This window comes from Galeopterus variegatus, unplaced genomic scaffold (assembly GCF_000696425.1).
Source record: "Galeopterus variegatus unplaced genomic scaffold, G_variegatus-3.0.2 Scaffold1839, whole genome shotgun sequence".
Taxonomy (NCBI): domain Eukaryota; kingdom Metazoa; phylum Chordata; class Mammalia; order Dermoptera; family Cynocephalidae; genus Galeopterus; species Galeopterus variegatus.
In genome coordinates, this window is record NW_007727950.1 from 135,267 (window position 1) to 150,928 (window position 15,662).

The 15,662-nt window shown below is 35.8% G+C and overlaps 1 protein-coding gene across 1 annotated transcript in view; it reads left to right on the plus strand.

Moving 5' to 3' along the window:
- Window positions 1–15,662, plus strand: part of LOC103595765 (B-cell scaffold protein with ankyrin repeats-like) — a 168,324-nt gene that overhangs the window by 121,693 nt on the left and 30,969 nt on the right. The window contains exon 7 of the mRNA XM_008579230.1: window positions 15,564–15,647. Within this exon, the coding sequence (XP_008577452.1) occupies window positions 15,564–15,647 (84 nt within the window). The remainder of the gene's footprint in view (window positions 1–15,563; window positions 15,648–15,662) is intronic.

The window sequence follows — 15,662 nt, forward strand, 5'->3', positions numbered from 1 at the left end:
CTGGGTGAGATCATTTTTTTAGAGTGTGTAGAACAGAGCAAAAGTCTGAGTCCTAGGCACTGCAATATTTAGAGGTCTGGAAGAGACTTTTTCATAAATGAGACTGAGAAGGAGCGGCCACTGAAGTAGGAGAGTGCTGTCTTGATAGTCAAGTGAAGATCATGTTTCTGAGAGAAGGAAGTGGTCAACCATGTGTCACCCCACTCCAGAGAGTAGAAGTGGGAAAAGGCCACAGAGCAACTTTGATTTACAGCACCATCCGCTAATGCCAAAAATGTCCCCCAGTGGATCCAGGCACTCCCAATTCTTTTGCACCAAGAATATCATGTAGATCTATTGTTTTCTCCTGAAACTCAGTATCAATAGATAGTATCTATAGAGCAAATACTGGGAAGATAAAGAATTATTGTTCTGTTTAACTAAACCCCCCAAACCTAAAAAGACCATAAAATATCTAAAAGTAGATGGGAATGCAGACTGGTACAGACAACCACTGAGCAAACATAACAATAATAGGTGGGACCATTGGTACATATGTAAATAAGATCAATGTAAATAAAATTAAAGTCAAGATAGCAAACTTTTTTTATTCCATCACTTCGTGTCCTAGGATAAAAATCATGGGTGTGGAATGAAGTAGTCTTGGAGTGACTATTGAACTTAAAAATGTATTTTTTGTGCACCACTATTTTAAAAAATATCTCATGAAGTTTTACAAAAAGTTTAACATGTTCTGCCTCATACTAGTACCTTTAGATACTGAGGGAAAGTAGGAGAATGTGGGATAATTAGGACACAGCTTGAACTCTCAGGGGGCACACAAGCCAAGAAAGAGAAAAAAATCATAAAAATAAGTGCCATTGATATAGCTCATGCTCTACTAATAGTAGCTAACACTTGAAATTTGCTTACTCTGTGTTAAACATAGCTCTAAACATTTAACATCCATTAACTCATTTAATTCTTCACAACAATCCTGTGGTAGGTAGTATTCTAATCTCCACTTTACAGATGAGGCATTGGGAAATTGCATACATTACCCAAATATTAAGTGCAGAGCTGGGACTTGGATAGCCTAGCTCCAGTGGCCATGCTGCTAGCTACTGGATGTCTGCCCCTGTACACTGTAGTGAGCGGTAGTTGCAGAGTATCATGAGAGCACAGGGAAAAAGAGGGACAGTCAGAGAGGGTGCTTCATAGGAGAGATAACCTCAAATTTAGAGGAAAGGCTATAAAGTTATTCTGCTAAATTACATGAATTATTATTTTAATGAATACTTTATAAGGCAAGTTTGAAATAATCTTAGATGCTCTTTTTGTTATTTTTTGCACTCCTAGAAAAATAGTGATTTTTTTTCATAGTGCGTAATTTCTCTCAATCACCCATTCGCCTTTATGGGTAAATACTGCCCTTTAAGAAGAAGCCCTATTTGGTTTACAGATTTATTTCCAGTGCCCAGAAGAGTTTCTACCACTCAATACAAATTTATTGCATTAATTAATTAGTTAATGACAACAAAGTTAACCATGGACTATAATTATATCCTGGTCATCTATAGATAGAGGCTAGTAACATTTGAGCTACAGATATTTCTTTGTTGGAATAAAGCAGCTATTTAGATTGTCATGATTTTGTCTTCCATTTTATTTTCTTCCTCTTATCTGTGGCATCTGCCATTAGCAGAATGAAAAATTGGCATATGTGCCTTCTGAATGTGCTGCACTGAACTGTCTGTACTCAAGTAACCCAGGCACATATGTTCATCTTCTCTGGGCCAACACCACAACACAGGTTTTTCAGGGTCAACAGTTATAAATATCTACAACTATATCACAGGGTTAGAAAAAGAAACAAACATTATTCATTAGTAACTGATAACAAAAAATAGGTTATTTAATATCCATTTATTTTAATAAGAAAATTGCATACATGGATTGGCCTCGATTACACACACACACACACACACAATGAAAATGAGCTTTTTAATTTAGTGCCTTGAATAAGTTACCACTTTAAAAATTCCCACTTACTTTTGTAATTGTGTAGTAATGGCTCTCAAACCTAAAGTTTCTATCCTTTGAAAGTCTTTTTTTCCTTTGAAAGTCTTTCTGTCCTTTGAAAGCCTTTATATCCTTTGAAAGTTTCAAGACCGGTCTAGAAACTCCTCTAAATCACCCTATTACTAATCCACCCCCAAAACACCTCCCTCCACTTCCTACAAGGACTCATTTGCTCTCTGGATTCGGTCTTAACAAATAGTTGTAGAAAATCCACAGGTTTAAAGACTTACACTGCATTATTCTGGGAAGGAAAGAGACTCAAAGATATAGAAGTACTTGTTTTTATGTCTTGTTCCTACAGGTTGTGGTTAACCAAAGGCACTACGGTCATCTGCCTCCCCATGTTAGTCAGGGTCCTCCAGAAAAACAGAACCCATAGGATTTGAGTATGTATATGTCAGATAGATAGAAATAGGTAGACATAGGTAGATAGATATAAAAAGGTACGGCAAAAATTTGTGGAAACATAAAATTGAAAGGTAAAATGAATCTTTCCATGAATTTTTTGAAGTACTCTTGTATATATACATATTATATATAATAAATCTCTGTATATAAAATATATGTATTATATGTGTATAAAAATATATATGCATATATGAAATATTTAAGGCATAAATATATGGTATATAATAGATATTAATAAATATGTAAATAAATGTATATAAGACATAAATGTTGGCTAGTCTGAAATCTGCAAGGCAGGCTAGCACTTAGGTGCTTCCCTAATCATTCTCATATTCCATTTTCATTTCATCCTATATTACATGTGATAATGCTCTCAAAAGATAATTTCTGCCCAGTCGCTTAATTGCCCAAAGGACTGCCCAGATTTTCCTCCTTGCCACTGCTCATTTTATTATCAAAATCATTTAATATTTTTAAAGAATAAGGTGCTCAAGACCTAAAAAACAAATGCCAAATAGTCTTTACTAATGAAACCAAGCATCCTTGCCTGATGTGTTGATTTACTGCTTGGTGACACGCATTCAATGAATTTCCATGTTGGTCCCATATAAGGACCACCTAGTAGCATTCTACCTGTAAGGCATGGCCCTGTGGTGGAGTGGCCAACTATCTGATGCTAACCCAGCCCATCTAGTTTGCACACTTTTATTGTTGCAGGTTTCCTGGCTCTTTCTAGGTTCTTGGCCCTCTGTCATCATGACACAGCAGAGACAAAGTTGGTAATTTTCAAAAGGAATTTTTTTTAATGGACAAGAATAAGAGGAAAAGAATGTAAGCACATATGTATAGAAATAAAGTTTCTAGAGATTTCTTATTTTAACCAGAATTTAGCTACAGATTGGGTGGACTGATTAAACATGAAGCAGCCCAACTCTTTTTATTGCCTCCTTGCTGTCTGGGTTTGATAATGGAAAGGGGATAATAAACAATCATTTTCAAATGCTATGAGATTTAATTTTAATTGGTACAATTCCAAGAATTTCACATCCCCCTTTGCTTCCTAGAATTACCTCCAGGCATGGACTTTGTGCCCTGCTTCTATCTTGCTCTGCACGTGGCTTTATCTCTCTTTGGTCATTCCTGGTCCATAGCCCTAGACAAGAAGGTGCCTCACAGTGTGTCCCCAAAGACTCCGCTGGAATCGGAGGATACATCAACCTGCCAGTTCCATGTTCTGCTGCTCTGCTCTTACTCATTTTGGCACCAGGTGCCTAAAATCCCCACCTTTTCACATCCATTTGTGAGCCATCACATCTTCTCTTTCTGTGCCTCCCACCTCTTCTCTCCTTCTCCTCCTTCTATTAGTACTGCTGCTAATTTTAGGGTAGGTTCTATCTCTTACTGTGCTCAGTAAGAAATAAACCCCTTCTGGCTTTAAGGTAACACGCTCCATTCATTTCTCCTGCTTCTTGTCAACTCACCATTCAAGTTCTTTGCACACTAGAGCATCAACCTTCCAGAACTCTATTTTAATAGTTTTACAAAGCTTCCAAATCTTAAACAAATGATTACAGCAATATACAGAATTTTCACCAAAATTAAAAAGAGTTACAGTCCCTCAAAGGAATTTATATTATTTGAGAAAGAGGAAGAATTGACCTTCATCCTAGATTTTTTGCTATTATTTGCCTAAGCCTGAGAAGCGGAAGAATAAGCAAGAGAGAATCAAAGCCCTGGGATTGTTCTTTCTACTTGCAGGTGGCTATGAAAGTGGGTTCTAACCGTACCCAGCCTGGGCTTTAACTGAGTCAGCCCTGAACACAGAGACAGCCAGGGAGAAATCATGGACTTGGATGCTCACAGCTTCCTGCTTCAGCTCCACACCTTCCCTGGCCTCGCCCTGAGAAACAGTCTATAAGAGCGGCTCTGACCAGGACACATGCACAGGATTCTTGCCCACACTGCTGCACCAGCCATGTGCAGGTCCCCTGCTACAGCCACCTGAAGTGCATCAGCCTTTGCTAGCAGCTGTCTATACCACCACACGAGCCAGACCAAACACACATCGGACCCCTGCCCAAGCAGCCTCAACAAGAAGCTCAGCTTCTGGCAGGTCCCCCTGCCACAGTTGTATGCAGTGTGCTGCTGCCACCACAGCCATCACACCAGCACGACCAGCTGGGTGTGAGAACACTTGCTAACACTTAAGAAGTATCTACCACATTGGGGGGTTGGACCCTCTGCTGCCACCTGCAGTACAGCAGCCATCGCCAGGGACCTTCCATGCCATCCATGCCACCTCACTGGCCAGACCAGCTGTGCATGAGACCACTGCCCAAACCACCTCACCAGCTGGCCTTGCTATGTGCGGGACCCTCACCATAGTTGCATGCAGTGTGGCTGCTGCTACCATAGCCAGATGGACTGGGTGCAGAACCCCCACCCAGGCTGCAACATCAGCCAGACCGACAGCGGGAATGACTCCTTGCCAACACTGAAGCAGCCAGCCTAGCTGGGTATGGGATCCTGACTGCTATTGCCTGCACCACTGCTTCTGCCACTGGTAGCCACACACACCACTATCACCACTATCACTGCCACTGCACCACTCAGATGAGGGCAGGACCCATCATTGTCACCATACATTGACACAAGGGTCACAGAGACACCAGAAAGAAATAAGCTAGTGCAGACCACACCCCAGTGACACCATTCACAGGGGGAATTTCACATGTGTGCAGTGAGCACGACTGCCTTCACCCAGGGAAAGTCACACACACAAAAAACTGGAGAATACAGAAGTCCAGGATAGCCAAATAGCATAAAGAAGAAAATTCCCAGCCACCATCAACTCAGCCCCTGACCAAGGAAAGCAAGAACCCAGGAGAAACCTTGGCCTATAGGAATAAGGAAAGAGAAACCTTGCCCAGGGTTACTCATTCAAGCTGAAGAGATTCAGTATACCCCATGCACTCATCAGAGTCCCAGGACACTAGCAGGGGAGGCAACAAGTCAACTTAGGCTCACTCACCCCAGCCAAAGAGTGAAAAGGAACACAGACATTTAGCCCAAGATGTCGAGAGCCAGCCCATATCCTAAACATCCCAACTAACCTCAACAAGAAATCACTAAGTACCCCAATGACTACACCACAGAGGCACTCACACACAACTTCAACATTGAATATGGCAGAAGTACCCACACAGAGACTACACTTCTGAGTCAACCCAGAACCAGTACTAATACACCCTACTCAATAATCAATATAAAACACATCTACAGTGGGAAATCTCTCTCATCAAAGCCCACTTCAGAGTAATAGAAGCAACCATTCAACTAAATGACTAGAAATCAATGTAGAGAGACTAGAAATATGAAAAAAGCAAGGAACTATAAAACCACCAAAGGAATACAGTAGTTCTCAAGTACCAGACCCCAGAGAGCAGGAAACCCTTTAAATGACTAAAAAGGAATTTTGATTTATAGTATTAAACAAGCTCAGTGAGATACAGAAAGACTCAGACTACATAATGAAAGAAGAAAAACAATCCAAGACTTGAAGGATGAAATTTACAAAGAGATAAATTCCACAAAAAGGAAAGTAGCTGAACTCTTGGAACTGCTTTCATTCAATGAAATAAAAACTATAATTGAGAGTGTAAGCAGCAGGCTAGAGCAAGTGGAGGAAAGAATTTCTGATATTGAGGACAGTCTTCTTGAAATAACCAAAGCAGACAAAAAAAAAAAAAAAAAGGAAAAAGAAAAAAGAATTTTTAAAAATGAAGAGATTCCTTATCTAGCAGACCACCCTAAGCCCACAAACGTTCGAATCATGTGTGTTCCAGAGGGGGAGGAGAAAGGAAAAGGCATTGAAAACATTCAGTCATTCAGTCATTCAATGAAATAATAGAAGAAAACTTCCTGGATATTGGTAGAGATATGGACTTCCAGATCCAAAAGGCCCAAAGGTCCCAAACAGATTCAACCCAAAAGGTCCTCCCCAAGACACACTGTAGTCAAACTGTCAAAAGTCAAAGACAGAGAGAATCCTAAAAACTGTAAAGGAAAAGCATCCGGTCACGTATGAGGGAAGCTGCATCAGACTAACAGCAGACTTCTCAACAGAAATTCTACAGGCCACAAGAGAATAGGATGATATATGCAAAGTACTAAAAGAAAAAAAACTGCCAACCAAGGATACTTTTCCCAGAAAGGCTATCATCAGAAGTGAAGGGGAAATAGTGTATTTCCAAGACAAACAGAAGCTGTGTGAGTTCACCATCAAACAAACAGCTCTACAAGAAATCCTTAAGGAAGTCTTGTACATGGAACCCCCAAAACAAAAATCACCACCATGAATACACTAGAAAGAACAAATGCTACTGAAAGAGCAGATACCAAAATGAGAAAGAGAAAGAAACTGTACCATACCACCTCAAAGAACAAAACAAGACAAAACAATACAAAAACAACCAAAACAGAGGACAATAAAAGAGAAAGAAAGGCACAAAAGATATTTAAATCAACAGTAGGAAAAGCAATTAAATGACAAGAGTAAGACAGTACCTCTCAATAACAACCCTAAATGTAAATAGATTAAATTCCCCATTCAAAAGAAACAGTCTGGACTGGATTAAAAAGTGAGACCCAACTATATGTTGTCTTCAAGAGACAAATCTCTCCAGTAAAGATGCATGCAGACTAATAGCAGAGGGATGGAAAAAGATATACAATGCAAATGGAAACCAAAATTGAGCAGGAGTAGCTATTCTTATATCAGGTAAAACAGACTTTAAGCCAAAAACCATAAAAAGAGACAAAGGAGTCCATTATATAATGATAAAGGGATCTGTTCAGTGAGAAGATATAACAATCATAAATATAATATGCACCCAACACTGGAGCATGCAGATGTATAAAGCAAATACTATTAGACCTAAAGTAAGAGATAGACCCCAATACAATAATAGTTGGGGACCTGAACACACCTCTCTCAGCATTGGACAAATCATCTAGGCAACAAATCAACAGAGGAATACAGGATTTAAGCTACACTTTAGACCAATTTGAACTGGTACATATCTACAGAATATGTCATTGAACAACTGCAGAATATACAATCTTCTCATTAGCACATAGAACATTCACCAGGATAAAGCACATGTTAGGTCACAAATCACGTCACAACAAATTTTAAAAAATTGAAATCATTTCAAGTATCTTTTCAGACAACAATGGATTAAAACTAGAAATTAATAACAAATGAAATTCTGTAAACTATACAAACGCGTTGAAATTAAACCACATGCTCCTGAATGACTCATGAGTCCAAGAAGAAATTAAACAGGAAATAAAAAATTTCCTAACACTAATGAAAATAAAGACACACCATACCAAAACCTGTGGGATACTGCAAGAGCAGTACTAAGAAGGAAGTTTATCACAATAAACACTTACATCAAAAGAATAGAAAGTTTTTAAATAAACAACCTAATGCTACACCTGAAAGAACCAGGAAAACAAGAACAATTTAACCCCAAAATTAGTAGATGAAAAGATATAATTAAGATCAGAGCAAAACTAAATGAAATAGAAACCTAAAAAAACGACACAAAAGATCAATGAAACAAAATTTGGTTTTATAAGAAGATAATCAAAATAGATAAACCATTAGCAAGGCTAACTAAAAAAGAGAGAAGACCCAAATAAAAAAAATCAGAAATGAAAGAGGAGACATTACAACTGATACTAAAGCACATGTTAGGTCACAAATCACGTCACAACAAATTTTAAAAAATTGAAATCATTTCAAGTATCTTTTCAGACAACAATGGATTAAAACTAGAAATTAATAACAAATGAAATTCTGTAAACTATACAAACGCGTTGAAATTAAACCACATGCTCCTGAATGACTCATGAGTCCAAGAAGAAATTAAACAGGAAATAAAAAATTTCCTAACACTAATGAAAATAAAGACACACCATACCAAAACCTGTGGGATACTGCAAGAGCAGTACTAAGAAGGAAGTTTATCACAATAAACACTTACATCAAAAGAATAGAAAGTTTTTAAATAAACAACCTAATGCTACACCTGAAAGAACCAGGAAAACAAGAACAATTTAACCCCAAAATTAGTAGATGAAAAGATATAATTAAGATCAGAGCAAAACTAAATGAAATAGAAACCTAAAAAAACGACACAAAAGATCAATGAAACAAAATTTGGTTTTATAAGAAGATAATCAAAATAGATAAACCATTAGCAAGGCTAACTAAAAAAGAGAGAAGACCCAAATAAAAAAAATCAGAAATGAAAGAGGAGACATTACAACTGATACCACAGAAATACAAAGAATCATTAGAGACTATTAAAAACAACTATACAACAACAAATTTGAAAACTGGGAGGAAATGGATAAATTTCTCTACACACACAAATTACCAAGATTGAACCAAGAAGACATAGAAAACCTGAACAGACCAATAACAAGCAATAAGTAATCAGCAGTCTCCCAAGAAAGAAAAGCCCAGGACTGGATGGCTTTACTGCCGAATTCTACCGAACCTTGACAGAGAAATAAACACCAATTCTCTTTAAACTATTCCAAAAAATTAAAATAGAAGCCATTCTTCCAAACTTATTCTATGAGGCCAGTAATTACCCTGATACCAAAACCAGACAAACATACAACAAAAAAAGAAAACTATAGGCTGATATAATTGATGAACATAGATGTAAAAATCCTCAATAAAATATTAGCAAATGGAATACAGAAACACATCAAAAAGATTATACACCATGATCTAGTGGGATTAATCCCAGAGATGAAGGATGATTCAACATAAATAAGTCAATAAATGTGATACACCACAACAACAAAATCAAGGGCAAAACCATATGATAATCTCAATGGATACAGGAAAAGCATTTGACAAAATTCAACACCCCTTCATGATAAAGACTCTCAACAAATTAGGTATAGAAGGAAAGCATCTCAACACAATAAAAAACATATATGACAAACCCACTGCCAATATCATCCTTAATGATACAGGAACAAGACAAGGATGCCCACTATCACCACTCCCATTTAACACAGAATTGGAAGTAATAGCCAGAGAAAAATAAAGGGCATCCACATTGGAAAAAATGAAGTCAAATTGTCCCTGTTTGCAGACGACATGATCCTACATACAGAAAAACCTAAAGACTGTACCAAAAAACTCTTGGACCTGATAAATGATTTCAGTAAAATTGCAGGATACAAAATCAACAAGCAAAATCAGTAGCATTTTTATACTCCAATAACAAACTAGCAGAAAAAGAAATTAAGAAAGCAAGTCCATTTAAAATAGTCTCCAAAAAAATGAAATACCTAGGAATCAGCTTAACAGGGAGATGAAAGATCTCTACAACAAAAACTACAAATCACTGCTGCAAGAAATTAAAGAGGACACAAAAAGATGGAAAGACATCCCATGTTCTTGGATTGGAAAAATTAACATCATGAAAATGTCCATACTGCCCAAAGCACTCTGCAGGTTCAATGCAATCACAATCAAAATACCATTGACATTCTTCACAGAAATAGAAAAAACAATCCTAACATTCATATGGAACAACAAAAGACCCTGAATAGCCAAAGCAAAAAAGAAAAAAAAAAAAAAAGCCAGAGGCATAACACTCCCTGACTTCAAACTATACTACAAAGCTATAGTAACCAAAGCAGCATGGTACTGGCATAAAACCACTCAGACCAATGGAACAGAATAGAGAACCCAGAAATCAACTCACATACTTACAGCCAGATGATCTTTGGCAAAGGAAACAAGAACATACATTGGGGAAAAGACTGCCTCTTCAATAAATGGTGCTGGGAAACTTGGACACCCATATGCAGAAGAATGAAACTGAACTTGTACCTGTCACCATATACTAAAATCAATTTAAAATTGATTAAAGACTTAAGTGTAAGACCTGAAACTATAAAACTCCTCAAAGGACTGGACAATGACTTTATGAATGTGACCCCAAAAGCACAGGCAACAACAAAAAAATAAAGAAATGGGATTATATCAAACTGAAAACCTTCTGCATGGCAAAAGAAACAATGGAGCAAAAAGACAACTTACAGAATGACAGAAAATATTTGCAAACTGTGCATCTGAGAAGAGATTAATATACAAAGAACTCAAACAACTCAACAGTAAGAAAATGAGTATCCCAATTAAAAGATTGGCAAAAGGAGCTGAATAGGCATTTCTCAAAGGAAGATATACATATGTCCAACAGACACATGAAAAAATACTCAGCATCACTCAGCATCAGGGAAATGCAAATCAAAACTACACTGAGATATCATCTCACCCCAGTTAGACTGGCTATTATCAAATGCTCAGCATCAGTAGTCATCAGAGAAATGCAAATCAAAACCACACTGAGATACCATCTCACCCTGGTTAGAGTGACTATTATTAAAAATACCAAGAATAACAAATACTGGTGAGGATACAGGGAAAGGGGAACTCTTCTACATTGTTGATGGGACCATAAATTAGCACAGCCATTATGGAAAACAGTATGCAGGTTTCTCAAACAACTACAGATAGAACTACCATATGATCCAGCAATTCCTCTACTTGGTATATATCCAAAGGAATGGAAATCATCATGTCCAAGGAATATCTGCACTTCCAGGTTCATTGCAGCTCTATTTACAATAGCCAAAATATGGAACCAACCTAAGCATACATCGATGGACTACTGGGTAAGGAAAATGTGGTATATATACTCAATGGAATACTACTGTGCCATAAAAAAAGAATGAAATTCTGCCATTCACAGCAACATGGATGAATCTGGACAAAGAAACAGAAATACCTGGCTTTTCTCACTTAACATAATTTTCTCCAGACTCATGGAGATGTCCATTTAGGTTGGTTCCAACTCTTGGCTATTGTAAATAGAGCTGCAATAAACAAGGGAGTGCAGGTATTCCTGGACTTGATGATTTCTATTCCTTTGGGTATATACCCAGCAATGGGATTGCTGGATCATTCTATATGTAGTTGTTTGAGGAACCTCCATACTGTTTCCCGTAATGGCTGCACTGATTTACAATCCTACCAACAGTGTAGGGAGTTTCCCCTTTCTCTGAATCCTTGTCAGCATACAAGGATGAAAGAGAAATACATGTCCTCACTCATTAGTGAGAGCTAAAATATAGAAAGAAAAGAAAGAAAGCAACAATAACAATAATATGTTAAACTTTCAAAAAAAGAGAGAGAACAGAATGGTGATTATTAGAAGTGGGAAATGTGGAAGGGAGTGGGATTGGCAAGAGACTAGTTAAGGGTCAGTTATTGATTTTGTTTTGTAAACCTGAGTATATTAATTGTCCTGATTTGATCACAACATATTGTACTTATGTATTGATATTCAGTTCTGCACCCCACAAATATATATGATCCATAAAATAAAAGAAAGAAATTTAACCTTTTCAACTAAAACATTTGAAAGAAAGAATATCTTGTATGATGTTCCTTGAGACATTAACAAAGGAGATAAGAAGTGGGTACAACTTTTAATTTTTTCTCTTAAGTATTTAAGAGAATATTTTAATAAAAAGAATTAAATTGCAACAGTTAATGAGGTGAATACAAAATTGAGGTTCAAAGTAAAGTGTACATCTACTTAAGCACTGTCCACTCTCATAATTTATGCAATAAGAGAAATAATAAAACTGCAGCATAGGGCTTTGATGGACCATTAGCTCCCTTGGGCATTCTGTTTACATTATCAAGGTTTTAGAAGTATGATAACCTTGGAAGTATTTTTTTGTTGTTGCTTGAAATTCTGAATTGAATTATATGACTATTGTTTGGCAGGATGTGTAACCTCACATGTTACATATTGGTTCTCCCATCACAGAGCAAAAAGTTTCATAAACCCAGCAGTATTTTACAGGTCTGCAAAAATACTAACATTTTACCAGATTCCAAACCTACTATAAAAGACATGAAAATTATTACTTTTCTTCAACCTTCGCAAATACCTTTCTTACTCTTTTAATTAATGTCTGATTAACACCCTGGAAAAATTACCTTCCAGAGAGTCTGTTGGCTTACATTATCTATGGCATGTCATCTAGCCCAGAAGAGTATCCAAAGTTCTACAGTTCTGATGCAAACCCTCTAATTTTATAAATGAAGAAACAGATCCAGGGAGATGAAGGAACTTTCTTAAGGACCACAGATTTAGTGCATGAACTGGGATTAGAATGCAGATCTCCTGACTTTTAATCTTCTCTTTATCGTGTGCTTCATTGTTTTGTCTTAAAGTGGCCACCTGGTTATCCTACTCTAAATAATAAATAATTACTATTACAGATAATGATTTATGAGAACAAATGGATTACATGGTCATGCACTTACAGTTCCCCTACTCATCTTACTATTAAATTTTTATTTAATACTTATATTCTCAATCTGGTTATATTCCCATTTTATCATTCTGGTGGGCTAGGTTAATCTTTTGAAAGCTTTGGTTTGATTACTTCAGTCTAATTATTGGCCATCTTTTATAGGGATTATCTTGAACAGTTTAGAAACAGTTCTGACAGACAAGTATGCAACTCAATTTCGTGGCTATGTGCCAACTCATCTGTTTTTTATTTGTAAGATGAGTGACATTGGACTTTCCTTGAAAAATTCACCCCAGACGTTTTATTGTTCTCCTGAAATTACCATTTGATAGACATTGGTTGAAAAACTGAAAACTGAAAATTTATTTTGTACAGAAAAAAATCAAAAGTAAGTTTGCCACACCTTATTGTGAATTATGGCTTCTCTATTTACATCTTTAATTTTTTTTAAATTTATTTTTTAATTGAAATGTATTGATTGTACATATTTATGGGGTAGAGTACATATATTTAAATATATATATAATGTGTAGTATTGAATCACAGCAGTTAGCAAATTCATAATTGCAAAATATATTGTTTCTTTGTGATGAGAACATATTTTTTTTTAATTTATTTTTTAATTGAAATGTATGGATTGTACATATTTATGGGGTAGAGTACATATATTTAAATATATATATAATGTGTAGTATCGAATCACAGCAGTTAGCAAATTCATAATTGCAAAATATATTGTTTCTTTGTGATGAGAACATTTAAGCTCCTGTCTTCCAGCCATTTGAGAACATACTGTAAATTTTTGTTAATTATAGATGCCTAGCACTACTGTACACCACTGGGACTTAATTTTCCTGTCTAGCTGTAATTCTGCATCCATTAACCAACCCCTCCCTATCCCCCCTCCCCTTCACAGCTTCTGTTTTCTCTACTTCTAAAAGATCAACACGTTATTATTTTTTAGCTCCCACATATGAGTGAGAACATGCGGTATTTATCTTTCTGTGCCTGACTTATTTCACTTTCTATTTACAGCTTGATAACAAAAGCAGATGCAATGAATCTGGATTAATTAAATGAAAATTGCCATGAAATCAAGCAGATATACATTGCAAATTAAGCACATTCGAAAGGTTCTTGCATCTTCTTAAGAAATCTATTATTTTAATCTAATGAGTAAGATTATAAATTGTTTCTAAAGTAAATACTGCTGAGTTTAAGAAAATAACTAAGTTATTTTGAGTTTCAAAAATGTTATGAGATAGCTGTTTTCCATTGCTTTAGAAGTTTGCTGGAAGAGAATTGACTTTTGTTTGACGCCTTTGTTTCCATTGCTATAAGTCTTCACATTCTTGCCTCTAATAATGCCACAGCTGTTAAGCTGGTATGTAATTTATATGACAAACCATCACTCATCAGATTGTGCTTTCTTTTGTTTGTCACTGGACAGCAGTTTACACTCATTTATAGTTATGCATAATTAATACATCTTCTAATTGATAGTTAATAATTATGAAATTCAAAATCTATACCCTAATTTGATTATTACACACTGTCTACATCACACTGTACACTGTCAATATGTACAATTATCATGAGTCAATTAAAATTAATTAATTTTTAAAAATCAAACTCTAAAACATTGATGTGAAAGTTGTAAAATCCTGATGAAAATGTCTGTACTGAAATTGCTTATAAAAGTGCTTACCTGTATTGTGTGTTGCAGTTAGTTTTTGAAAAAAAATATATAAAAATCTAATATAATCCCTCAAGGAATTTCATGTTCATTTCAACTTCAGAAGGAAACAAACTAGGCATGGCAGTAGAAAATACAAAATGGTTTTATAGATGATCTTATAGAATTTTGTTATTTAGTGTTTGGCTGATGTAAAAGTACATTCAAAGGAGTTATTACAACATAATGTTTTAGCTATGTTTTGTTTTACAATTAAAAAGCTAATGTGGCTTTCTAAATTAAATTTAGCCTTGAGTAAGAGAAGGACATTAATGCTAGTAAGATTGAGTAAGAGAAGGACATTAATGCTAGTAAGAATAATAATTTACAGTTATTTTAAGATGAGAAATAGAAAGGAAAGACTCTACATTGCTAAAAACCAACAGGCTTCTTGTATGCACTTGTTTACACTAAAAGTCTGCTCTGCTTTCTGACACTTACTTTATATAAAAATCTAATATAATCCCTCAAGGAATTTCATGTTCATTTCAACTTCAGAAGGAAACAAACTAGACATGGCAGTAGAAAATACAAAATGGTTTTATAGATGATCTTATAGAATTTTGTTATTTAGTGTTTGGCTGATGTAAAAGTACATTCAAAGGAGTTATTACAACATAATGTTTTAGCTATGTTTTGTTTTACAATTAAAAAGCTAATGTGGCTTTCTAAATTAAATTTAGCCGTGAGTAAGAGCAGGACATTAATGCTAGTAAGAATAATAATTTACAGTTATTTTAAGATGAGAAATAGAAAAGAAAGACTCTACATTGCTAAAAAACCACAGGCTTCTTGTATGCACTTGTTTACACTAAAAGTCTGCTCTGCTTTCTGACACTTACTTTTAGGAGTAGATTGTGTTTGACTTTATATGGGATTGCAGCTATAACAAAAACATGTTAAATTCTACTACTTCTTATGCTTACAGATGCTCATTTCAAAGAACTTCCGACTCTTCTCCACTGTACAGCAAAATTTGGCTTAAAGAAACTGGCTATTCATTTGCTTCAATGTTCAGGAGCAACTT